General features: G+C 49.3%; 7 protein-coding genes across 7 annotated transcripts; 4 read left to right on the top strand and 3 right to left on the bottom strand.

Moving 5' to 3' along the window:
- Positions 1-137: 137 nt before the first annotated feature.
- Positions 138-1,100, bottom strand: ASPBRDRAFT_135842 (uncharacterized protein; the record flags this gene model as incomplete). Its single annotated transcript, XM_067618731.1, has 1 exon — positions 138-1,100. The coding sequence occupies one exon, from the start codon at positions 1,098-1,100 to the stop codon at positions 138-140; it is 963 nt and encodes a 320-aa protein (XP_067474711.1).
- A 578-nt stretch (positions 1,101-1,678) lies between these two features.
- Positions 1,679-2,280, bottom strand: ASPBRDRAFT_343713 (uncharacterized protein). Its single transcript, XM_067623225.1, has one exon. The coding sequence runs from the start codon at positions 2,176-2,178 to the stop codon at positions 1,873-1,875; it is 306 nt and encodes a 101-aa protein (XP_067474710.1). The 5' UTR covers positions 2,179-2,280; the 3' UTR covers positions 1,679-1,872.
- A 1,616-nt stretch (positions 2,281-3,896) lies between these two features.
- ASPBRDRAFT_48005 (uncharacterized protein) lies at positions 3,897-4,358 on the top strand. Its single transcript, XM_067625998.1, has 2 exons — positions 3,897-4,207; positions 4,316-4,358. The coding sequence occupies exon 1, from the start codon at positions 3,928-3,930 to the stop codon at positions 4,099-4,101; it is 174 nt and encodes a 57-aa protein (XP_067474709.1). The 5' UTR covers positions 3,897-3,927; the 3' UTR covers positions 4,102-4,207; positions 4,316-4,358.
- Positions 4,206-6,060, top strand: ASPBRDRAFT_200165 (uncharacterized protein; the record flags this gene model as incomplete). The annotated part of the gene is made up of 3 exons (XM_067621402.1): positions 4,206-4,248; positions 4,316-5,727; positions 5,794-6,060. The coding sequence occupies 3 exons, from the start codon at positions 4,206-4,208 to the stop codon at positions 6,058-6,060; spliced, it is 1,722 nt and encodes a 573-aa protein (XP_067474708.1).
- Positions 6,061-13,368: 7,308 nt separating this feature from the next.
- On the top strand, positions 13,369-14,046 carry ASPBRDRAFT_343572 (uncharacterized protein). The gene has a single exon (XM_067623223.1). The coding sequence runs from the start codon at positions 13,663-13,665 to the stop codon at positions 14,011-14,013; it is 351 nt and encodes a 116-aa protein (XP_067474707.1). The 5' UTR covers positions 13,369-13,662; the 3' UTR covers positions 14,014-14,046.
- Positions 14,047-17,323: 3,277 nt separating this feature from the next.
- Positions 17,324-18,093, bottom strand: ASPBRDRAFT_47996 (uncharacterized protein). Its single transcript, XM_067625996.1, has 2 exons — positions 17,806-18,093; positions 17,324-17,397 (listed from the first exon to the last, which is right to left on the bottom strand). Exons 1-2 carry the CDS (start codon positions 18,039-18,041, stop codon positions 17,367-17,369), a joined length of 267 nt encoding a protein of 88 aa, XP_067474706.1. The 5' UTR covers positions 18,042-18,093; the 3' UTR covers positions 17,324-17,366.
- Positions 18,094-20,914: 2,821 nt separating this feature from the next.
- On the top strand, positions 20,915-24,004 carry clcA (putative C6 finger domain protein). Its single transcript, XM_067623216.1, has 7 exons — positions 20,915-20,948; positions 21,036-22,318; positions 22,550-22,643; positions 22,729-22,809; positions 22,866-23,065; positions 23,119-23,665; positions 23,734-24,004. The coding sequence occupies exons 2-7, from the start codon at positions 21,184-21,186 to the stop codon at positions 23,945-23,947; spliced, it is 2,271 nt and encodes a 756-aa protein (XP_067474705.1). The 5' UTR covers positions 20,915-20,948; positions 21,036-21,183; the 3' UTR covers positions 23,948-24,004.
- The last annotated feature ends 1,169 nt before the right edge of the window (positions 24,005-25,173 follow it).

Genomic DNA, 25,173 nt, shown 5'->3' with positions numbered 1-25,173 from the left:
CAAACGAAAATACCATATGCATGACCGCAGATGATAGCGTGGACTCATGTCGCATATCTCATGTGCTTCTTCATGTCCTACACTCGGTGTGCAGGCAGCCAAAACAAAGCTATATCTTCTCTCACGTCAGTCGTAAGTTAGACATGCCCTATTGGTATGACGGTAGAACTACGCCTGTGCATGGCGTGGGGTGGACATTCCAGATCGAAGGGATCACTGCGCGTGCTTAGTCTGGCCATGGGCTCGCATGCTTCTAGCTCAGCCACGGTGAACGGATAGCTGAGTCGTTGCAGGCTACTTCCCGCGCTGCTCCGCCCAGGGAGGTGGAGCGTACTGCCTAAGCTGCGATCACTGTGCATGGAATACCAGGCAGTTGACGTGGGTCGCTGCGACATATATGATTGTCGCATGACCACAGTGTGGCTTGGAGCGGCATCGGCGAACGGGTTGCGAAGCGTCCCCGCGGTGCTGGGCACGCCGCTGCCGCGCGACACATACTTGATCTCCGCAGAGTCTAGGAAAGGGTTTGCATCGGAGAGGAGATTTGGACCAGAAGGGGTCCGACGCGCTTGGTAGCTCTTAGCCGGGATTGATACCGGGAACATAGCGCGCAGAGGGCTGGAGGGGGTAGAGGAGTTGTCGGTGAAAGATGACCCGCATGATTGATATACTTGATGTGAGCCTGCTGAGGAAGTAGCCGGACTGCGGTCCTCTTGCAGGTGTTCTTCACTCGTACCGGTGGCCAGCTCATCACGAGGTTTGCGCCGCTTGTAACGCATCACAAAATAACCTATTGCAAGCGCAAGAGCAACAAAAGCTACACCTCCCAGAACGCCACCCAAGATTGCGCCCAGCGAGGGGTGAGAGCCACCATGATCCGATTGATCTATGTAGCCATGCGAAGAGTTACTGGCTGAAGAGATAGCGCTAGTTACTGCTGAGTGTGGAATAAACGAAGTGGAAGTGGTGTGGGGGTACTGTGTAGTTGACGTCGTTGAAGTCGTGGAAGTTATGGGGCTTAGTACAGAAGTGGAGGATTCTGATGTCGACGGTTGCGTTTGGTAGCTTGATATTGAACTTGTCCGTGACGACACAGGCATGTGAAAATGAGTACCATCCTCTGTGTGCGTCTGTATGAGGTTGTAGTCGCTAGGGTTTGCTGGGGTAGAGGATGAAGTTGTCGTGAAGACAACCACAGAGTCAACAACCGATGGTTGTGACGACTGTGTAGTCGTGGCATCTGTGAGGACTACTGCAGCTGCAGCTGTTGAATGCCATGTGTTGGACGGGGAGGGCTCGATCGATAATGAGCTTTCGGTCGAGGACGCGGGGACCGGACTCGTGAATGAGGGAGCAAACGCGGCCGAGGTAAAGGAAGAACTGGTGATTACTGGTGCAGAAGACACAACTATATTGGAGTGTCGAGGAACCTTAGTTGCACATCTCGAACTCTGATGGAGAACCGCAGAGCCCGACCTGGACATGTCGCCAAGCCCGCAGGCCGGAGGACGCAAGAAGCAATTTGCTGGATCAAGGAGGGGAAGAAGCGAAGAACGTGGCCTGCATGAAGAACCAGGTATGATGGTAAAGTGGTAAAAAAAAAGAGGGAAACCCTGGATTTGAAGCCGCTGGCGCGTAAAAAAAGAGCGGGGGGAGGCCGCGGCAATGGTGGTATAGTAGTACTCGATGTAGTGAATGACCGGCTCACGAAGGTATGGAAAGAGTGAACAAACGGAAGCCGTGGGTACAGTCGAAGAAAGCAGATACACACATGCTAAGCCCGTCTCATTGCTGATTTTCTCTGCCGGGAGGAGACAGGTAGGCCATGACAGCAGATGTCAGAGGCAATGGCCTGGAGGTGGTGCACCTGTTTCAGGATGGGCTGGTGAGGCGGGAGGGCCAAAAACGCGTGAGATTTCGATCACACGTGAAGAAAGAAGAGAGATTCAGATATATTGAAGAAGCTATGAAATAGAGAGGCTGTGAAGGAGCAGGGATGAGAGCGAGAAGAGAAGAAGACCAGGGTCCCTGGAAACAAACAAAAGAAGCACATTGTGTTTGGCCAAGCGCCATGTACAGGGTGGACCAACAAACCGGCTGTGACGACAGGAAGCAGGGGGGTTTGGAAGAGATTGCTGCCCTTGAGGAAGTAGATGAAACCGCAGTTATCCAAGACATCCAATCCGCGATGCAGAGGCAGCTCTAACGAAGGTGCTGGGCGGCATTAGTCGCTGGCCAGAGAGGGGGGTTTAGGCCCCTCGCCCCTAGCGTTGTGTTTAACGGCCCTTGGGGTGTGGCCAGGAACCACCAGACATTGGAACGGTTTTATTGGATTATGGAAGGGGGTGGGGAGGGGGATAAAACCTAGGGAACCAAAGTCAGTCACAACATGGCACATCGAATGGATTCATCTATCTTGATGGAGCTGAACAGTGGAGGGTGATGGAAAGGAAGGATAGATGGATGGGTGGGAGAGTAAAGAGAAGATGGAATATGGACTGATTGGCTCAATTGCCTGATCGGATTAATTAAGTAATTGTGAGGAAAGTGTGATTGGCAGATACTCATTGGCTGATGACGCTGATCAAGCGGGGGGCCCCGTGACTGAGTTATCCTTTTGGGACAATCCAGTCAGCCACCGCTAATCCATTTCCACATTAGTGCCATCATGTGCAAGCTGAGTCAGACTGCAACTAGCCTGATTAGGACAGTCCCATCTTTCGGATGAAGAACTGACCAGTTGGTCTTGTCATAACGATTTAGATGGACAGCTAGTTATAGTGGTATCATGCTACTGGGTGTAAAGTTACAGACTACAATCTCTCCAAATGCACTGGATCACCCACGAGATAATCTGAACGATGTATATGTATGCGTGATGATGTCCCGGATAAGGATGGAGTGAGTGCACAATAGCGATTTTCAAAGAGAAGAGAGAATTGCCGCCCCCATCTTCCCAGGGATCAAGTCTAACTACTACAGTCCCCTCGTCAACTCCACACCTCCATTATCTTCACCCCAGAATTGGAGGGCATGTATTGGCCTAAACGCCATCAGGAAAGGGTGGATCGGTAGTCAATTGACATCACAGCAATTGAGAGAGTTCCGTTCTTCGAAGAGCCCAAGAATGGGAAAGGCGCTGGGCAGCCATGGTTATCCCCATACTTTGCCTTCCCCCGCAATATTGGGCCAGGGGAAATCGCCAGGCACCTTCACGATGAGTAAACTGGAGACCAGATGCAAAAGACATGTTAGAGGATATCCGGAAGTATGAAATGGATGGATGGATTGGCGATAGACGGAGGGAGGAAAGAAAAGGGAAAGAATCGAATGGGTCCAACTCCACTTGCCATCATTCCATGAAGCTCGGGAGTGTCAAGTCAAGACTAACTCACTAATGAGAGGCTAGTAAGGCGAACTGAAAGCGACTAACCATTTACTTATTAAAGATTCCACTCGACTCTTCACTTGCCCTTTCAATGCATGCAACTTCCCTTCCCCTCTCATCCACTGCCTTCATCGCATTTATCCAACATCCATCCAACAATTTCCACTGCCTCTTCTCTCTCCTCCTCCTCCACTCCTGGTTGCCACTAACCAAGTCTCATTCTTCCCGCTGACTGGTTCATCTACTTCCACTAACTGAAGTACTCGATTCCGCCCTCTTATTTGTCTTTCCCTCCGTGTGTGCCTCGTGCTTCTTTTATTTCTCCCCCACTGCCGGTTAGCTTCACATCGCAGAGTGACGGACTAAACGGCTCAGCCTCCTTCTAGTGCTGAGGTCTCGCATCACATCCCACATCGCATCCCTTTTTGTCTGTTGATTCGATTCGACTCCTCCATTTGGCGCATAGAGTACTAGAGAAGACACAAACCACTGGCATCACTGGTTCCCGTTCCGCCTTCCCGCAATCTAATTACGGCATCATGTTTGGCTGGTGTAGTACCCTGGGTAAGCTTTCCCTTCCCGCTCGGTCGCCATTCGCCTTCCCCTTGCTTTCTTTCGACTCGTCTCGTATTTTGTGCGCCTCTCTGTGCTTTCTATGCGTCCTGCGAAATCGGCGTGGTCCCATCGGAAAATGGTCAGAGTGGTGGTGGTAGTAGTAGTGGTGTGATGATGGTGAAGGGACCCGGTCGCTGAGACGGTCGCGCCTGGTCCGATCGTCTCCAACTTACAAGAGACAATTCGTGTCCGCATTCAATCCATGTTCGATTGCACCAATGGCCCCCCAACTCTCCTGGCCTGCTGTCAGCCTGGCTGACTGATCTGAACGTACCCACGAGGCTCTTTCCTCAATACTGACACGCGATGCAGGGCTACCCTCCGTGAGCTCAGAGCCGGAGAAAGAGCGTCGTCCTCCTCCCGCCCCCACACCCCTTGACTTTCCCGTCTACAAGCTGCCGGAACTTTCGGATAAGGACCCGGAGGCTACTCTGTCGAGGCTGAGTGAAGTGCTGGCATCAATCCGACGGCCGCAGGATATCAATACACAGAAGTTTGAGGCGCTCAATTTGAGACTAGAAGAGAATGTGTCCGCGGCAGACATCGTTCGTCAGAGCGGAGCGAACACGGCTCCTCCGCTCCCTTGGGAGAACTTGTCAGCTCGCTCATCCCCGGTAGATGAGGATGGCTGTCCCATTCTGATGGACAACGGCAATTCATATCCCTCCCGAGACCGATTCGAGGTATTACAGAACGAACTCCTACTGGACAACGATGACGCTTTCAGAGAGGTGGGCAGACTGCCTCCCCGCGAGGGCCGTCAGAGGGTGCGTGTGGCTCAAACGAGGAAGTTCTGGACGGGCCTGGAACGGATGGCCCAATACTGGGACAGCAGTTTGGACAACTATTACGAGCGCCCGAAAACGCCGCCCCCATCCACATCAGAGCAAGACGGCATAGACAAAATGCAGACCGATGGGGATGCACAGCACCAAGACAACATGGAAACATCCATGGACGTCGACCCAGCGCCGCCTGCAGAAGCGGCAGAAGACGGTTCTCAAACGCAGCCAGACACAAAGCAGGAAATGGTGACTATGTACAAGGGTCGCCGTCTTGGTGCCGGACAGGAAATGCCAGAGGATGTGCGCGAGGAGACTGTTCGAGCGTTGGCCGAAATGGCCGCTTGGCCTTTTGGCTGCCAGGCGGCCCCTCCCATCTCTCCACCTCGGCTGGCTGTGAAGACCGTGCTCTTCCCTGTCAGACACACCTTCCAAGCCGCAAGGTCGCCAAAGGACCGTCAGCTGGCGCGAAGCGGTATGATGGAGGGGCCTATCTTCGCAGCTCAGTGCCGACCTGAGACCTCGTGGCGCGGACCACATGATCCCCCCGGCTCTGGTATGGGAGAAGTGTGTGATTTGCTTCGGGAGGTGGGTGCCATGCTCCTGACAGCCCAGGAACGGGCGAGACAAGGGGAAGCAGAGGTGCGACCAGGTGAAGGCAAGTGGTGGACGACAGTGCCCCGATGGGGCGGCGCCCCCAATGACTCCGTCAGTGACAACGAGAAGGAGACACATGGGGAGGACAAGCTGCCATCGGAGTCTGGATATGCACGCAAGCGCTCCAAGTACGAGCACCCGTTTCTCGCATCGCGTCGACCGAGCTCGGCGCGAAAAATGAGTAATAGCGACAGGTGGAAGATTATCCAGCCCGGGCCGGGTCTTTGGGACAAGCGGATGCGGTATATTCAGATTGGGAAGCCACTCGACAGTGCCTTTGACGATGTAAGTAGGCTGGTCCGATGCATACTTTGTTTGGGTTACATGTATAGAGACTAACTGAAACGGCAGATCTACTTATTGTCCTCCATCAATCATCACGTGTCGATCCTTCATCTGCGCGTACACCGACGATATCTCGAAGTTATCACCAATGGGTCCAGCAATTTCCCACCTGTAACCGACACGCCGGAGCAACCGTGGCATGTTCTACAGCTACGACGCACCCGGTGGTACGATCTCTTGAAGGGCGAAGACCGTGTGGAAGCGCTGAAGGGTATTTGGCGCATCTTCCACTATCTCCTCCGACAGCAGCCGGAGACTCAGTTTCTGAACTGAGGTTCCGTTGATGTTAATGTTTGGATTTCATTTTCAATTTTTTTTTTGTTTCATATACCACTTTGTTTGCAGTTGATATTAGACGACCAGAACCAGCGTCTACATTGCATGGCATCATCAGAGTGTACTATGACGGCTTGGATGTATTGGCATTATGACGTTCCGTTGGCATTTGCTTTGGTTTCAGCGGCTGAAACGATATTCCTGTCTTAGATTGATTAGACGATTGAAAGACTGCTCCACAATAGAAATGCATGATGTTGCACAAGACCTGAGGGGAGGGAAATGCGCTCTATTTTGGGCAAAGCGATGCATGTTCTGTAGGTAACCGCGTGGTCTCTTGAAGCAGGTGTACGGAGTAGCAGTATGAGTGAGATGCCATTGTAACCATAGCACATTCTAACAATAACACCATACCCGAAGATCCAGAATTAGAAAAGAAATATTTCAAATCATCTTTCTCACTTACGATCGTGATTATTTGACATGCATCTCACAGACACAGACTCTCCTCATCCCCACATAACTGTACCTTTCTACCTATGGCATGCATCTCCCTCCCTCCTTCTCTCGCAGTAGCAGTTGCAGTAGCACCACACTAAGCAAGCAAGTAGATAGGAAAGTGTAGCTGAGACGGAGAATCCGATTATCCACTTACTTTTGAGTGAGTATTACAATCCAATCCAGACCGGACTAGAACCAACCCCGAACCACTTTTTGTGTCTTAGTTTAGCTTCCTTCCCCCAACCACCCCCCAATCGCAAATCAAATCCGACGCATCTGACACGTACGTGCTAGTCCAGTCATATCATACTAGATGTAGTTTAGCATTCTTACTCATACCTACATATGCATAAGTCCGAGTAGGCCCAGAGTGCATACACATTACTTACTAGAATGGTAAAAGTCTATCAGTGGGGGATGAAAGAAAAAAAAAAGAATGTGCTAATGTGCTGTTTATCATATACTGGTTTTCACTCGGAATTGTACTTCCATATCTCAATCATTGGTTCTGTGATGTGCATATCATCATTTGAAAGGATCAAGTGCAGTGAGGCGAGAATTACCAAGTAACTATGGATGCTGGATTAGTTAGTTATGATGGTGATAAGATCAGTGTCAGCAGACACGGCAACAACAATTTGATCTTAGTATCATTACTACTGCCTGACTCATGTATACCCCGTATTCATCAATTTGATATTATTGAGTTCTGGCACTCCGTACTGTGTAGCATAGCAGTAAGTAGAGATAGTAGTATGTGTAAAAATGTTCGTTCTTTCGGATACTATTTCCCCTTCCCAAATGCCGAAGTGCTGTCCATATCTATCCATTCTGTAACCAGGGTATGTGTGTGTGATGCTCAGGCCCCTACGATCAAATGACAACCTTACGAAACACCTCGATCACATTGATCGGGCAAATATGATTGGTTTATCTGTGTTTCTGTCTTTAATATATACGCCCCCCCTCTACACCATATTTAATAGTAGAAAGTTTGAGATGTGCATATCGGTTAGATATAGTAGATGATATTTGGGTTTCTCGGTCGAAAGGTAAATATGGATGTGTGAATTTGATGAGTCGAATTTTCATCTCTTTATCATTTGAGTAGTATTCTATAATGTCGAGGAGAAAAAGTATGCTACTATCTAGGGTGATGCTTTCGACTGTTGTTTGGTAGATGCTAATACCTATGTACCAGGTGCGTGTGTGCGATTCCTAATACCTCAGGTGGATTACTGACTGCATACTCCGCAGTAAGAACATAGACATCCCCAATCCCCACAGACTATACGACCACTACCATCATACTCCATACTCAACATCCAATCGAGTAACTAGTACACATACAGTAAGCATCATGCACACACACATTGTTATATATGGTCCGCACACACCCTCCCCAAGCAAAGCAAAGCAGGCAAAAGGCAAACGACTGAGAACTTTAAACTTACATACATACATACATATATCTCAGCCCGATTCCAATTTAATTGACTATCTCTCAGCCAAAAAAGCATCACCTATAGTCCATCCATCCATTCCTTCATCGATCCCATCAATCAACCAACCAACCAGAGAACACCATATAGTGAGGCTCTCAGCTCGATTGGAGGATTTCCTCTCTCGGTTAGAAAGGCTAGTCCAGGTCAGCAGGGGGAAGGGTTAGTTTAGTCGTTCTGTCTGTCTGTTTATCTGTTTATCTGTCAAGTAATGTGTATGTATGTAAGTATGTATGTAATTAGGTATGCAAAAAATTGGTGTATTCGAAACTACTTAAATGGTCTCCACTGTTGACTTGATTTCATTTGATTAGAATTCGAAGTATATATCTTGGTGGTTAACTATGGTGATTGTGATAGTGACTCGGATTCTTTCTCCGAGATACTCACCACTATCACTACCTACTTAATAATTACATGGTGTAGCTTTGCATTATTGTTGTGTTCCCTATGTGATGTGTGATATACGAGCCCTGTTCACGCTATTTTTTTAGGATTGGATGGATGAACTATAGATAACTTAGTTATGTTATATAGGTAAGCAATCTAATGCAAAAATGGTAGCATTGCATGGATTCATAACTAGTACAAGTGTTGCGTGGCATGGCACACACACACACACACACACACACACACGGGTACCGTTTAGCCATTAGCTTCATTCCCAGACCATCTAAAAAGAACTCAGGTAAGGCCTCCAAAGAGCTGAGTGAACCTCATCTAGCCCAAACACATGGTTGCTGATCAGGGGGGAAGGAGGAGAAGGGGGGAAGCGGATACGACACACAGGGCAAAGGGGTACTTTTGAGTCTGACACCTACCAACTTACCCAAGTTAAGTAAATGGTGGCCGTGGCTGTGGCCCGCCCCCGGATGGAAAGTAGTAACTATTGGTCTAAGCCGGGAGAAATACGAAGGCCTCTTTTTCTTTCTTTTCTTTTCTTTTCTTACCAATGAGAGGGGATAGAAAGGTACTGTGATGTGATTGACTGATTGACTGACTGACTGACCTTCCTACTTCTTCCTACTAGGTAGTAACTACGGACTAGCTAGCTATCTAGTAACCTGGGGGCTGTTTTTGCTCAGCCCCTGAATTTTATTTTAATCTCCAGGCCCGACGGACATGACATGGGCCGGAATGCCCAACTATGAACTAATGTATCTATAATAATCCTTTTCTGTTCGTGCGGGACTATACCGGGGTGGGTAGTAGTTGGGACTCCGTAGGAGCTAAGCTAATGAGATCCCCGTCAAAAGGTTTCACTTACTCAGTCATTCACCCATTATTCGAGTCATTTAGTTATGATCATACCTCGGTATGTATGTATGCATGGATGTGTGTAAGTAGTCTAGCTGTACGGAGTAGTCGGGCGTATCTACGTAGGTATAGACTAGGTGCTTGCTTCCCGTCGCCTAGCTCATACCGTTTAGCCATTTTTCTCTCTCCTGGCTGGTATCGAGTCTGATAGCGGGAGCTAGAGACTCGGATCGTCCTGTCGCCCGAGGGGGGGTCGCGCTTTGTCCAGCTGCTGATCCTCGCAAATTGACATCTCCGCCATGCGTCGTGGCTATTGGTTCCCCCATCCTGGTGCACGGTGGGCTGGGCTTCGAGGATGCCATGGCTTGCTTTATCCCGTTTGCTGTCCAAGGCAGACTTCCTTTTTTAGCCCATTGCTGCCGTCAACGAAACCAGGGAAAAGAGACGACGGGAAAAGAAAAAAGAAAGGAAGAAAGAAAGAAAGAAAGAAAGAAAGAAAGTCTCCAACTGCCACCCACTAGTTCGTAGCAGTAGTGGCATTACTCCAAGAATGTCACATGCCTCAGTCTTTGCGATCGCAACCTGAGCGACGGCAGAAATGATAATCGGGACGGTCATTGCGGGACTGTAACGATGCCAGTGCATATGACATGAGTCTTCATCATTGATCATTGTTCTCAACAATCGCATGTATATGCGCATGTACGTCAGAACGGACTACTCCGTTCACATACATAAGAATGTAGGTACGATCTTCTCCACCCACTTCCTTGTTAGTACTCGCGCGCCGTGCCGGACTTGCTCGGCGCGACGCGCTGTGATCGCAAAAAAAGGAGGTTGTGGAGGTTCCAGACCGGTGGGAATGTGATGAGTCCAGTGGCGGCTAGGGTGGGAAAAAAAAGTAAAGAAAAAAATAAGCAGACAGGGGAAAAAAATAAATGAAAACCGCGCGCGCTTCGGTTGACTTGCATTGGTAGGCCCTCGTCGCGTGCTAATCCTAGCACCGATTTGACACCTGTAGCGATCGACTGTGTTGCGCCCATGTCCGTCGAAGGCATGTCCACGGAGAAAGGTTGGTGACAGGTGCTTGATGGCGTTGCAAAGGTGAGAAACCCATCCAATGGGTTCGGGTGATTCTCCGGCAGGTTTCCAGCTTTGCGACGGGGGCGTCCCCCGCAAAAGAGCTGCTGCTGTCATACCTTCTCTGTGGAAACATGTCAAACAGCTTCCCGAACGCGGCCCGTCCAGCAGCAAAAAAAGGCCTTTCGTATTACTCGTGAGGCTGACTGGAGGATAGTCACCGAAAAGGCTGGGCTAAACCGTCCTACCGTTAACACACAGACCACGATTGTCACTATTGGTGCCCGAATGGTGATGGTCATTTGCCCAGTGTCTGTGCTGTGTGTGCATGTGTTAGGGATTGGCAGTCTAGTCAATATGGAGTAGCCTGTTCCAACCGAGTGTCTGTGTCGTGTGTGTAGTCTGGATGGAGGGTGGCGGGAAATCAAGGAACTGAAGCCGCGCTGGTGGAGGACAGCTCTCCTCGCTTTGCCTTGAAGGGAGATTACTCATCGCACTTTCTTTGAGGACGACCTCGAGGCACCGCGGTGTCTTTGTTTTGGGGTCTGGGATTAGTGAGTTAGCACCTCCTGAGCAGGGAGGACGTAGAAGCAGGACTAGTTACTCTCCACTAGTAACTAATCAGCAGGTAAGCTCATCGGCAGAACCGGACACGCCGGGAACTCTCCACTGGAGCAACAGGGAAAATAATCACAAAAGGGAAAATCAAAATAAGTAAAAAACCTGCACGTCCCCTTTTGGTTAGCGTCATATGCAGGCATTCCCTCAGCAGATTTCTTACCTGCAGAAATGGATATCGTATGGACCACTACAGGAGATAGATACTAGCCAGTATCTAATCAAGTAGTAGTAAGAGTTAGTGGATAGTGGATAGTGGAACTCATTGACATTTGAAATCTTTCTTCCTTAGACTTTTCCGGGAAGATATTCGATGGCCCCATCCTCCATATTGTGTACAACACTCTCAGTTTGGTAACTAGTTTGTAAGATGTGGTATGGCCTTTGGTCTTCTGTCTGTAACCCACGGGCGTCACGGTATCCTAGCTAGGGATTGATTACCACATGAAAATATCATGATACCAGCTGGCAAGGCACAATATTGAGACCGTCGCTGTGGCACCGAACTCGTAGTACGACTCTATCCCTAATACTGCACGAAATGGGTGCACTGCGCATGCACGCAGTAAGTTTTGAAGATCGGTTCCTGGATTCCTCACTACGCAAGAAGGACGCCGGTCTAACCTACCTCTATCCCTCCATAGGTAGACTAGAGTACACTTTCTCCCCCCCCCCCCCCCCCCTCGCTTACCCCGATTAGAGCGATCGCTTAGTCTTGTAGTCGCTCAACCGATCGCCCCTCGATAAGGTTGGTATGTTAGAGGTTTAGTGGGAAAGCCTGGGGTTTGGGTTTGAAAGTCTGGAGTCCGGAGCAGCATGAGACAAATCGCATCAAGGAGGGGGCAAAAGATATGGGACAGGTCATTATGTGGCCGGGAGAAGGATCGTTTTGCCACTCGATTGCTCTCTCAGAGGAATTTGGTGTGGATTACTTACTACTACGAAATACTACTAACTACTACTGTTACTAGTTTACCACCAATGGGGAGAAGAGCTTCCCAGGAGGCGTGGCCCACGTGGTCCATTGTGTATGTACAGTTTACGTTAGCTGTTCATTCTTCCTAGGGATTGGGTAGGTATACTGCTAGGTAGTAGCTAGCTTATATGAGGTAAAGACATATATATCTACTCCGTATGAATTTCGACAACAGAGCATACTGGCAATGCTCTTCTCTAGTATTCCAGCTTTGATCTAACCCCCATCCCATGAAAAAGTCTTCACAAGCTTATTTCTTTCTCTCTTGAGTGCTGCGATGAGATTGATACGATAAGCAGCATCATTGCGACACGCCGTAGACAAATGGATCAGCGCAATAACGAGGCTTTAGCTTCCCTTAGACTAGACAATCTCAAATAATTCTCCCTTGGATCGGCATATCATCCACACATCCACTATAATATGGCCTTCAAAGGAGAGCACTGCCACATCCAGTAGTCATCTCCGTGGACCACTCCCCAGCTCGACAGGCTAAAGACACTGAATGGGTTTCTTCACGGAGTCATTGAGATATGGTTTGGCTGCCTTCAAATTGTCATTTGTGAATATGGAATCACCATTCGGTGATCGAAGCATGTTGATCAAATTGATATCGCGCACTTGCGACATACTCCACCACCTCCACCCCCTCCACGGTGGCCACTTTTTCATTTCAGATGGATAGCTTTCTATGAACTTCAACGACCAATATTACGCCAAGACACCCCAGCCTCATTTTTTTTTGTTTTCCTCTCTAGCGATCCTACCGCCCAGTAGAATTATGATCCGCTCCGAACCACCCTCTCGGAGTCACAAGGCGGGCAGTCCCGCTGTCACCTTTCTCTCAAAACGAAGATTGGTGGGTGTCTGTATAATGTATATGTGTCCTGGACACACCGAGGGCTTAGGTGCCCAGCCGATCCCCGTTGATTGGTGCACCGTATACGGGCGATTAGTTAGTTTAGTTATCGGACAGTCTGACCAGGGCCCAAACTCCCTTCCCCCCGTAAGGCATTGGTTTGGCACATCTCATGACCTTGGGAGAGAGTCAGGAGTCCAGGATACCTACCGGATCTAGTGAGGGGTAGGGGGAGCTTGAATGGTCCTTGCTGGACAAATGATAGGCCTGAGACATGGAATTGATCTGCAATTTGGGTCCAGCGAAGATTTACCTGTATCGGTCTAAGAAATGGCGCCCGGGCCTCGTGATGACCGCATCCATTCCATCTTTCCATTTGCTGGTCGCCCTCAAATTTTCTGAGTGGGTTAAGGGTTGGTTGGTTAGCTACATAATACAATACTAGCTAGGCAGATAGGCAGGTAGGTAGGTAGCATTTGGGACTCTTCAGCCAACGCAAACTTGCCGACCACCGTGGACGGTACGGAGAACCCCGTCCTGGCATGTGTTTGCATGAGTAGTAGGTAGTAGTACTCCGTAGTAGGCCGGAGTTTCGGCAAGTAAGTTTACTGTATATGGTGCTTGCGCCGGAGTTTTCTGATGTCAAGGAAATTCCGCGGGTTACAGACGAGTTGCGTTGTTTTGGAGATGGGACACTCTCGTTGTGTTGTTGTTGTTGGTGGTGGTGGTGTTCCAGATTATTTTGATTAGATGGATCCTAAGCAGATGAATAGGTTTGGCAAAAAAAAAAAAAAACCAATCTTGAGATGGCGCTTACTACCTACCTACCTACCTGTTTGCTACTAGTACTCCGTACTCCGTGTTCGGTCGCTCGCAGAACAAATCCCGGGGGTTCATATCAGGTTAGCACAACAGCATCAGCCATGGGCACTGGCACCAGGATCTTTTCTTCCACCTGTGGTGTTTATCCCCCCTCTCCAATTCGATGGCCATTTTCAATAGCCACTGTGTCTACCCGTGTAACCCCCGTACAAAACGTCCAGCGATCTGTAAAGGGACAGGGCTATCCCTTGCTTCCGGCACCTGATCATTCCACTAGTATCTACTTTGAGAGAGAGAGAGAAAGTGAAAGAGAAAGAGAAAGAGTCAGAGAGTAGGCCCCTTCTCCGGCCGTACTTGCCGCATAGGTGTAGTACGGCGCACAGTATGCACATCATTTACTACTAACTTTTGCCATTCGACCCAGCCTTGCAGGATCTCCATTCAGATGGAAAAACCTGAACGGAAAGAAATCGTGCGACTCCATTCTTAGTCCATGCATACGATAAGTCGGTAATGAATCGGAGGGTGTTAAGTATGGTTAGAGTTCTTCTTACCGTAGGGATAGATGGGGCCTGGCACCATCGCCTTTTTCTTTCTTTCTTCTCTTTCATTTTTTGATTTAAGATTATTTTACTTTTTTTTTTTCCCCCCCTTGAGAACTGCTGAAGTCTCGAAGACAGACCCAACATGCCGCCAGCCGATGGTGGGTTCCAGGAGACGGGATCATGGAACGTCACTAAAAAGGCGGATCGACCAAATGGGGGGACAAGCTGGTGAATTCGTTGGCTCTCAGAAGTCAGAAATGGGTCACCTGTGGAGGGGCAGGCAATTGGCGGTAATGAATAAGGCATGGCTTGACTCCGATTTTGAACTTTGATGGTACGGGAAATATCGTATCTGAGGGATACGGTGAGCACATTGAACCGCTATCGGGTCTTTGGGCGGGTGTGAATCTAGAAGTGGTTTTGGTTATGGTTGGGTGCTGAGCCTGTTGGGTCATCGCGTCAGTTGAGGGTTTCGCTCATGCTTGGATACGAACAAAGACGAGGACGTAGTAGTCCTCTGCAGTAACGAGTTCAAGTAAAGCATAATGTGTCGGAGTCGCGCTTAGGTGGAAACTAGAACCTGAAGTCGAGAGATCCATCAGGATCATGATGCCCCTCCATTTTCCCGAGGCCGAGATTATTCCAGCCGAAATATTAGGGACGGTTAGTTAACTATCTAAGGCCAGGACAGTGTGCTGATATTACCCCATTGAGGAGGGTGATCGGGCTGCTGTGCTTGCCCAGTCACTCAATCGTCTTGCAGTGTGGCAGGCTGGCAGCAGTAAGACAGTAGATATTTAGCCTAATCACTGTACTTCACAGTGCTCTTTGACCCTTCTTTCTTATTTATTCTATTTTTTTTTCTTTTTCACTCTCATGTCCTTAAATATTTTTCTGGTTCGAGCGAGAATGAGAATCAGAGGCTCAAAGCTGGTGCTGGTGCTAGTAAAACGTGTCACAATACGAGACAGGTAAGTAAGTATACGACGCGACCGAAGGTGGCAAAATGGGTACTCCGATGCTGCGTCATGAGATCTACCCCTTATACATCTGCGCACTACCTTTAGACAGTAGACTAGTAGTATAACAGGCTAGCTAGGTCAGTTCTTTGTGTTAGGCTGCGAGAATCTCTGTTTGCAATCCGGCGCTAATGATGGGGTTTATTGAAGATTGACATGGGAAACCTGTGTTAGGCGGATTTGAAGAGATGGCCGAACACGTCCATGGGCAGAGAAGGTTTTTGTTTGCCGAATGTAACCCGAATGACAAGCTGCTGCGACCAGAGCAATACAGCCCAAAGCAATAATAAATGGAGGGAAACCCAAGGTTCTCTTCCGTAAGTTACCGTTCTTCGGGCCACCGCGGATAAGTGCGCGGCTGTCCCTGAAGTGAACCATGATTAGTCGCAGAGCACGACCAAGGGAACAATTGCCGGTTTGCTGTTGGCTGTGGGGTCGCGCATCTGGAAAATGGTGGGAAAAGGTAAACAAACCAAGAGGATACCACGTAGTAAGGTATTCTACTCCGTACCTGTACTCCGTACGCCGTCCTACCCCGTAGCAGCAACCAGCAAATGTATCATGTATGTGCGCAACCATGTATGCAAGTCGGTGACAGGGGCCTCCCTGGATGATCTAATCGTCCAGCTGCTCCGGTTTTTTAGCGGCCGGGCGGGTAGAACTCGAACGGTGGCTCGTCCTTTAGTGGGAGACATGGCCCTGGTCTAGCTATGATCATGACAGGTATGGAGATCAAAAAGTAATCTACACTGCGTCAAGGGTGTGTAGAATTATGCCTGGTTCTAGCTTCGATCATAATAACAAGAAGAACAAGGTCTACCTTTTGGTTGGATGCTCTCGTCTCGGGAATTTCCAGGCCAGTGTGTCCCGATATGTTTCTTCTCCGCCTCTTAGACGCGCCCATCAGCTCCTTAATCCATGCAGAACTCTATTGAGTCTGTCTTGTGCATATCTGAGCGCACGGCATTGGCGTAGCAAGTCAAACCCTTGATTCCAATGACCAAGTGACACCCGAACAAGGTGGAGGATGCTCACCGTCTTCTACTCCTGCGTGGGGCACTGTAATAGTCGTTCAGGTCTCTCTCCCTTTCTCCCTCTTCCCCCCCCTCCTGCTGGGTCGCATCATGCATACCTCACTCCCGTTTGGCTTCATACTCCGAGTCAGGGCCCATTTTACCCTGGGCGCTTCTGCCCTTTCTGATCATTTTCATCTATCATCAACCAAGCACACAATAATGCTTGGCTTTTCATTGTTGTAGCCTACCATCCAGGGTACTCCTGTCGGACACCGTTGCAGGGTCAAATTGATTTTTAGATCTGAGTCCGTCCCGTAGGCGAAGATAGCAGAAAGTGCTGCCCCTTGCCAATAATCAGGTGAATTAAGCCGAATCACAAGAGTAAGAAGAGGATGGGCACCAACAGACCGAAAGAATGAAGCCGAGAGGCTGTGTGTGTGTGTGTGCGCTGACAGCAAGCATGTCTCGAGTGTGTACACAAGTAAACTTCCGTGCTACCGCCTGGTTAAGTCATCCATCTAATCAGCCCTTGGGAGGGAGGGATGACTGAAATTCCTTTCCATCTGCTGTGGCTGGTTTGTCTGATTGTTTACGTTATTTCGCTCTTTGGTTTCAGCTTTGTCTCTGGGGAGTCCTACGAGTCGCCAGGAGTGTCCCATTGATTTCACCGGGTGTGATAGGACAAGAGGACGACTAAGTATTTGCCGTCGCCTCTCAGGCTTCCTCTTCCCCTCAGGCGGAAACATATAATCGGTTTCCCCTCAATTTACACCATCAGCATTGACCGATTGACCTCCCTTTCGGCCACGGGAGTCACTACTACCACCCCTCGAAGTATTGGGCACCGATCATCTATTTCAGAATCAGCTGACTTCCAAGTCCGCCCCCGAGGAAATATCGTTCCCAATCGGACCCGTACACCATTGACTACTACAACGACTACTACTTGTAATCCACCGCCAACGGAGAGCGGTTGACGTTGGTTGTGTGTTCGAGCGCCTTTCCTTAATTATTCTCCAGTCCACCCATCCATGTGGCACTGAGGAAGACCGGAGCTGATTGCGGGCCCCCAACAGATCGAAAAACCGACGGTACCCAGTCAGTTCCTTCAGTCTCCCAAGACTGCACCACAGCTGGTTGTAAGTGGGTTCTCATTTCTTCTTTATTTTGCGAATCTCATTTTAGCCCGTCCTGGTTCAGCTCCATTTTGCGGCTCCACTTTCTGCCCTTTTTGTTTTCTGGTCTGTCACCAGAAGTCAGAGGCCGAAACTGAGATATTGAAGAAAGCAAAGAGGGAAAGAGAGAAAGAGAAAAAAAATTTTTAAAAAGAAAAGGAAAATGAAGGAGAATTCTTTTTATTACTCTTTTCGCCTTTTTGTCTTTCGCTTGCCCTTTGAATTTTCCCTTCCCTCATTTTATTTTTCTTTTTACTCTTTTAAGGAGGAGTAAAAAAGAAAAGGAAGGAAAAAGAAAAAGCAGAACTGCCCAGACGAATTAGAAAGGCGATCTGTCAATTCAGGTGGCTTGTGTTAATTCATGCAAACCAGGATCCTGGTTCAGGGCTACAAGACCCAGTCCAAAGAAAATAAAGGAAACCCAGAGGAAAGCAAAAGCGAAACATCAGAAGAGCGGAGGAAATCAAAGCACGGAAAAGCGGAAGGAAAGCAGTTCGTCTGAATAGTTCACTGGAGACATCATCCATCTGTGATTGTGAGGTGCGCATTTCAATCACCAGCATCATTCCCATCATCTGTAAGGATTGCAGAAGCAGCACATCGCCCATATTTCCTTAGCTACTACTTTGCACACTCCGGCTCTTCTTCTATGGGGCCCAATACCCCCCTCCACCAGGAAAAGAAGAAGGGAAAAGAGAGGGGCAAGCAGACGCTCTTCATCTGCCACACACACTCTTCAAGGCCTATCAGCCTCCGCTAGGTTGGCCGTTTGCTTGATAGTTCATTTTCCTTGCCATTTGCACATCCATTGACTATTAGTTATTTTATCCTCCCTTCTTCTCCTCCTCTCTCTCTCGCGCTCTCTCTCTCTCTCTCTCTCTCTCTCTCTCTCTCTCTTGCTCGTACCCCCTAACTAACCTTCTCATTGTTGGTGTTGCCGCTAAGATTCGATTCCGCCTTAACCCATCAGATCCATCCATCAATCCACACCTGCCGACCTACGGAGTACTAGTACTAGCCCTCCGGACTGACTCTGAACAAGTTAACTTTTCGCTCCCCCAACTCCAAGAGTGACCGGACGGGAAAGTCTTGTTTGGTCAACCTGCTATTCCTAGTTTAATCCCGTTCGAGGATCCATCGACTTTCCTTCCAGACGTCCGGCCGTCTTTTAGGGAACCCCTCCGAATCCCTCGACCCTTTTTTTCCTCTTTTTTTCTTTTCTTTTTCTTTTTTTACCTTTTCTTTTTTCCTTCTTATTAAGGAAAAAGTCACCCGCCAACAAAGCTCGACGCTTCCCACCGTTCTCGATCGACCTGTTTTTGCACCGGGCGACCCGACAGCTTGGCTTAGCTACCTTAGCTAAGGAATACTACCTACTGGCTATTTACTCCCCCGACTTATACTTGCTACCTACTTGCTTCCTTTCCACCTTGATCGGAAAGCGCCAGAACCAGTGCTAAAACCCGCCCGGCGGTGTCATATTTCCCTCCTGTTATCATCACTACTACCCCGTACTACTTTACTTGTTCCATTTATCGTTGGGGCGACTCGAGACACTTGTGTCTAGGTACGTATACATACCACTCTTTTCTTTTCTTTTTTCCTTACTTTCTCCCCTCTCTGCTATCGATCCTTTTCTTTCGCTTTGACTTATTTGCTTTTTTTTTTCTTTTTTTTTTTTTCTTTCTTACATTACCCATTTTCATTATTTTATTCTATTTGATTTTTTTTTCCCTTTCGCTTTCCCCTCTTTCTGTCATCTGCCTCGAGTTTGTTTTTCAAATTTTTGTTATTTTTGGTATCGGTATGATTTGATTCCTGACTGTCCACCCCCGATGACTCCGTTGACTTGCGTGGCGAGGGTCATCTCGGGTTTCCTCACGGTATTTGACTTCTACTACTACTAGTTAGTAGTCAGAACGGTACCTGCTGGTTGGGTATATTCAACTAAATATCCCTACCATCTATTTACCTTCCGGGGTTGACTGTGGTGATGTTTTGTTTGTCCAACTCCAACCCAGACCTTGATTGAATTACCTTTTAGTCGCGGCGCGGATCGCTTCTTGTCCTCCACCTCCACTCCCCTCTCAATCTCACTCTCTCCCCTGTTAGGTTATACTTCCTGCCTGCTACTATTACTATGTCTTAGCCCTCGCACGCTATTGCATCTGCTTTTGTCTGATGATCATCCTTCCTCTTCATATTTGCCCATCTTATTATTGTCTTTCTTACGGAACAGCGCCGTTGCCTTTCTCCAGTCATTTCGCACCTTTCCCCACCCTCACAGCTATTTTCATGACTTTCTACTAGTTAGTCCTAACTTTTGTTATTAACCGCTGCCTTTCCTTGTTCCGCTCCGCTTTCCCTCCCACCCCCCTCCTCCCTCCCTCCCCTCGTTTGCTCCCACCCCCCCGTTCCGTTATTGTTTGTCTTGGTTTGCTGATCGTTTGACCGTTGTTTCTTCCCATCCTCCCACTACTTATTCCTTGTTAAGCTAACTATTTAGAGAAAAAAAGAAAGCTACCGGCTGCTTGCGTCAGGCTCCCTCGCTGATCGATTTTCTACCCCTCCTCGCGCCGCTCATTGAATCTTGAATCACGCCGGCCTTTCCATGCTTCCTTGGTTGCGCCCACGACAGTAGCCAGGGTATTGCGCACTCTGAAACAAAGACCAAACGGATCGATACTTAGCACCGACATTGGCTTTCGTACCATTCTGTCCATTCCCCGAACCGGAAACTTTCTGCGCTCGCACGTTCCACCCAATACTCTCCGGTCGCACAACTGAGTTTTGTATGCTTGTCTGGGACATCATGTCCTCCTGACTGTATGACTATCCCACTGAGTCGACTGTCCACCGTGGATCCGCGGCAACCTGGAATTAGTGGCCATCATCGGGGCCTCTTGAACACCGACGTCGTCCCGATCAACGAGAAGCAGAGAGCCTTTCTTGCCGGTTCTGGCCCTCCGTCGCCAATGCATCGCGTACAACCTCTGGACGGATCGCATGGTCCGCCGAATGCTGCAGCAGTCTACGAGCAGCCATGGCGCCCTCCCTACTCGTCTTCTTACGACGGACATCCTGCCGACCAGCGTCGCACATCGACTGCTCCTCAGCCTGCGCTCCCACCCCACGGATACCCAATCAACCCAAACCGTGAGCTGCCGCAGCTCCCCCCAGACGGTCCATATGGCCGCCAGGCCAGTTTGCCGGGCCCGGTGCATACCCCCCCGGACGCCCCCACTCCTCATCCCGGCTTTCGTCCGATGAATGGAACTCCCCACGAGGCCGCCCCTCATTCAGCACCCCCCGACTATCGCTCGCGCATGTCTTTTCCACCTCAGGAGCCTCACAGCAATGGGGATGCTCCGCTCCCCGCCCACACCTTACCCCCGACCCAGTATCCCACTCCGGTTCCGCATTTGTCGCATACTCCTACCCCGTACGATTCAGGTCTTTACGGAAACCAGGCCTACGGGATACGCCAGCAGCGCAAGGCCGCTCGGGCGCAACAGGTGAATAGTCTCCTTGCAGCCGAGTCATTGAGAATATTGTCGAGAGAAACCTGACTAACTCATGAGCTTTTGTTTCCCTTTTGAAAGGCCTGCGATCAGTGCCGAACGAGAAAGGCCAAGTGCGATGAAGGCCGGCCTGCCTGTAGCCATTGCAAGGAGAACAACTTGATTTGTGTTTATAAAGAAGTTCCCCCTCACAAGTCAGTCAACCGGCAACTGCCACTCCTGCCTCGTAATGGATTCGAGGGGCATGCATGCTGACGGCGTATACAGGCAAGAAAAGGCAACCCAGCTTCTTCTGGACCGCATCTCTCAGTTGGAAGACGGTCTCAACGAAAAAATTGAACGCGTTAATGCTCTCCAGGTCGAGCACACGAATCAACTCGCTCAGCTGTACCCTCGGCTGAAGGAGGCCAAAGCGATAAGTACCAAGGAGACGACAGAGAAGCAGGCTCTTCCTCGAATACCAAAGGCGGATATACCGGATATCTTACAAAAAACCGAAACCAAAGAAGAAGACATGAACGCGATTGTCGGACAGGAGCTAGAAAGAGCGGAAGGGGAAGTGATTCCACAGGGCGAAGATGGTGACCTTTCGATACCAGTTGAGCATACCACCGCAGCTCACAAGTTGCTTTCGTGGCCGTCGATCAAGGCTCTTCTCGCACCGAGAGAGTACGACGAAGACTATGTTATGAAGCTGGAAGAGGAGCGAGGTTTGATCCTCGTTTATGGCCGCGGTGAAGGGCACGACACTAGTGAAAGCCCGGCAATGACATTCTCATCATCATCCCGGTCCAACTGGGATCAAAGTTACAGTAATGGTGCTCCTGCTAGCGGCCAGTGGACTCCCGGCGCTGTCCAGAATGGCACTCATCTCAAGACGCTCGGTCCCAGTATTGATGATTTCGGGATATTTAGCACAGATGCTAAGACAGTCCGTCGTTATCATCAAAGCTACCTGAACCACATGCATAAGCTTCATCCATTCATCAATCTAACCGAACTGAGCGCGAGCATCGAATCATTCATTCAAAGATACTGCTCACCTGAAGTTCCTGTTCCGGTAAACATCCTGAACAGCCATACTACCGGCGACATACCACGCGGGGCGAAAAGGAAGCGTTCTTGCGATGCGCTACACGGTGCTGGATGCGACATACAGTTTTCTCCTGGTGCCAAACACGAAGGCTCTAGCGGACGTCGCGTGGAGAAGTCACTTGAAAATGCTATTGTTCTCTTGATTCTTGCACTTGGTAGTATCTGTGAAGTTCAGGGAGCCATCCCTGGTCCAGTTACTGACACGCCCGTGGACTTTCAAAAGGAGCGGATTCCTGGACCCTCGACACGCAACATGCTATCATCGGCCGATACAGAACTAGTTATGCAGTCCCAGGGAAGCTTCTTCTCGCAGACAAGTAACCACTCTCTTTCATCTGCCGGGGGGCAGAAGGCTGCTTCTGATCAGTCGCCATACCCGGAAAACGGCCACTTAAGGAATGTGGATGTCATTCCTGGCTTGGCATATTATGCGTACGCCGCACAGATCTTGGGGAGCTTACAAGGCGCGAACGGGCTGTATCATGTTCAGGCAGCCTTACTAGCAGGGCTTTATGCGGGGCAGTTGGCGCATCCTTTCCAGAGCCATGGATGGATCTACCAGGCGGCCAGAGCATGCCAAGTGCTTGTCCGATCGTATGTTTCTTTCCTTCCTTCTTTCTTCGTTTGCCCTTCAAATATCAGGAGCTTGTGATAAGGGTCCCCTTCTAACCAGACCTAGGAAACGGTATGAACAAATGAATGACGGCCCACTGAAGGACCTATACAACTTTGCGTACTGGACCTGCCTGCAGCTTGAGAGGTAAGCACGTTGCTCTCTTTAAGCGTTCCAGAAGTGCTAATAAGTCGTTGGTATAGCGACATCCTTGCCGAACTGGACCTTCCAGCTAGTGGTATATCTCGTGCGGAGGCACGGATTGAGTTACCGAAGGGCCGAACTCTCTCGCTGCCTAACGATCCTGCTGCTCCAAACACTATGATGATGTTTTTCTACTCTGCCCAGATCCATCTAAGAAAGGTTCTGAACCGTGTTCACACCGATCTATACAAAGTCGAAAGTAAGTTGATCTTCGGCCGGCGAGTCCTCGACTGTACTAACACTTTTGTGCAGAACAGAATGAGAACAGGTGGTCTGCTAACGTACAGGAGATCCTGAGTATGAACCTGGAATTGTGGAGAAGCAGCTTACCCGACTTAATGAAGTGGAAGGACACGGACCTTCCAGATCCGGACATTAATGTGGCTCGGATGCGAGCCAAGTACTACGGCGCACGGTACATCATCCATCGTCCACTCCTTTACTGGGCTCTGCATCATTCAAATCCTACCGAAAATGGTCGATCGGCGTCAGTGGACTCTCCCACCGGATCAGCGATGTCGGGAGCGAAGTCGCAACAGGTTTCGCCCTCAATGGCGCACAGCCAACGTGCTATCAATATGGCGCGATTATCTAGTGATGTTGGGCCCATGGGTCGATCGGCACCGACGCCAACCCCCGCTCCGCCAGGATCACGTCCAGGACTCGCTTATCGCGATCTCAATCCGAAGTTACGAAGAGCGTGCAAAGTATGCATAGACTCTGCCATCTTGAGTACGGAGGCCTTTGATGGCATCAAAACTCGACCGGTAGTCACCAATATTTTCGGCACAGCCCATGCGTAAGTGAAATTCGAAATGAATGTGTGCACGGATAGTGATGTCGCTGACCTTGCTGCTGCTCTGCTAGTCAATTCGGTAACATGCTGGTATTATCGGCGACTTATATGTCTAGTCTCTCAGAGTTGGTGGACCGGAACGACCTTGATCGGTTACTGAAGCGCACGATACGCTTTCTCCTTCAAAGCCGCGAGATATCGCCCACCCTACGCGCCGATGCAAAGATTCTCAGCGAAATATATGAGAAGATCTTTGGAGAACCAGCCGACATCGTGGCCCCGTAATATTACTGACAGCAGAGGCTGAAAATCCTGCATTGCCCCAGGCCAGGGTCACCAAGGCATAGAAATGGCCCCCCATACACCTGATTTTGCTTTTTTTTTTTTTTTGTTATTCTTCACATGAACTTGCGGGTCAATACACTTAGCGGGAAAGGAATGTTCCTTGCATCTTTCTCCACAGGGATACTAGACCACATCCTCCCAATTGAGATTGTGATACAGCATGTTATAAACGGGGAGAGCTGCATGGTGGCTGGCTGGCTCGTTTCCCCCCCTTCGTTGATAATTGGTGATTTTCTCGCAGCGTCTGTGATATGCATCTTTGTTCTTTATCCCATGCATGTGAAAGGGAAAGGCGGCTATCTGAGCTTAACATTACCCGTCATAGTTCTGGCAGTTTCCTGCCATTGTTTATTTTTTGGGGGATTGGATAGTTTTGGGATCAAGTTTGCTTTTTTTCTGTCTTGGGAGTTTTCAGTGGCGTCAACTTGCATCCTGCTGTTCGCAGACAGGAAACGGATTGGGAGGGATGTCTGATTGCATTTCAGCGGATCAAGGATTTACCCCGCGTACAGTACACTCGAGGATTCCAATTACGGCCGTACAGTGCATGACTATCTATACGTTTTTATCGTGATAGAAGTTTTCTTCTACTTTTTTTCATTTTATTCAAGACTTTTTTTCCCCCTCTCCCTTATTTTTCCTTTATGAGGGAGACGGACCGCTGGGCTTGGGATACGCGTTGGAGAGAGGATGTTTGGAGGCAGGGTGATCGGCCAGGCTAGGTATCACTGTGATCTAGGTAGAGTTTTAGTGGCAAATGCTCATTTGCACCACACAAACGGGCATGGCCTGTTGTCGCCGCCGTGAGTGGTGCTCGGCCAGAGCATCCAAATGCGCTGGCATCCCGATTGGGAAATGTTTGATTCGCCCAGATCATCTCGGCTGCTAACGTGAATAGCTCGTATGCACCGTGGGCTCCTTTTCTGTGTCTGGCATGGCATGCAGATAGTAACTTACTACTGCCCTGCCAGTTGTCATTCTTGTGCACGCACCATGGTGGTCCCAGCTAATGCTGCATGTTACCCACCCATTCTCGGGGTTTCTTTAAAGATGCGCGACCACCCCAAGCAGGCAGTACTCGAATAGAAATCTGAAATCCAGCCAGTTTCTTTTCCTCTGCTAGTAGTAAATACTGAACTGGGAGTGCTTGCGCTGTCCTGGGTCTG

This window comes from Aspergillus brasiliensis, assembly GCF_001889945.1.
Source record: "Aspergillus brasiliensis CBS 101740 unplaced genomic scaffold ASPBRscaffold_16, whole genome shotgun sequence".
Taxonomy (NCBI): domain Eukaryota; kingdom Fungi; phylum Ascomycota; class Eurotiomycetes; order Eurotiales; family Aspergillaceae; genus Aspergillus; species Aspergillus brasiliensis.
This window is presented reverse-complemented; position numbering and strand designations above follow the sequence as displayed.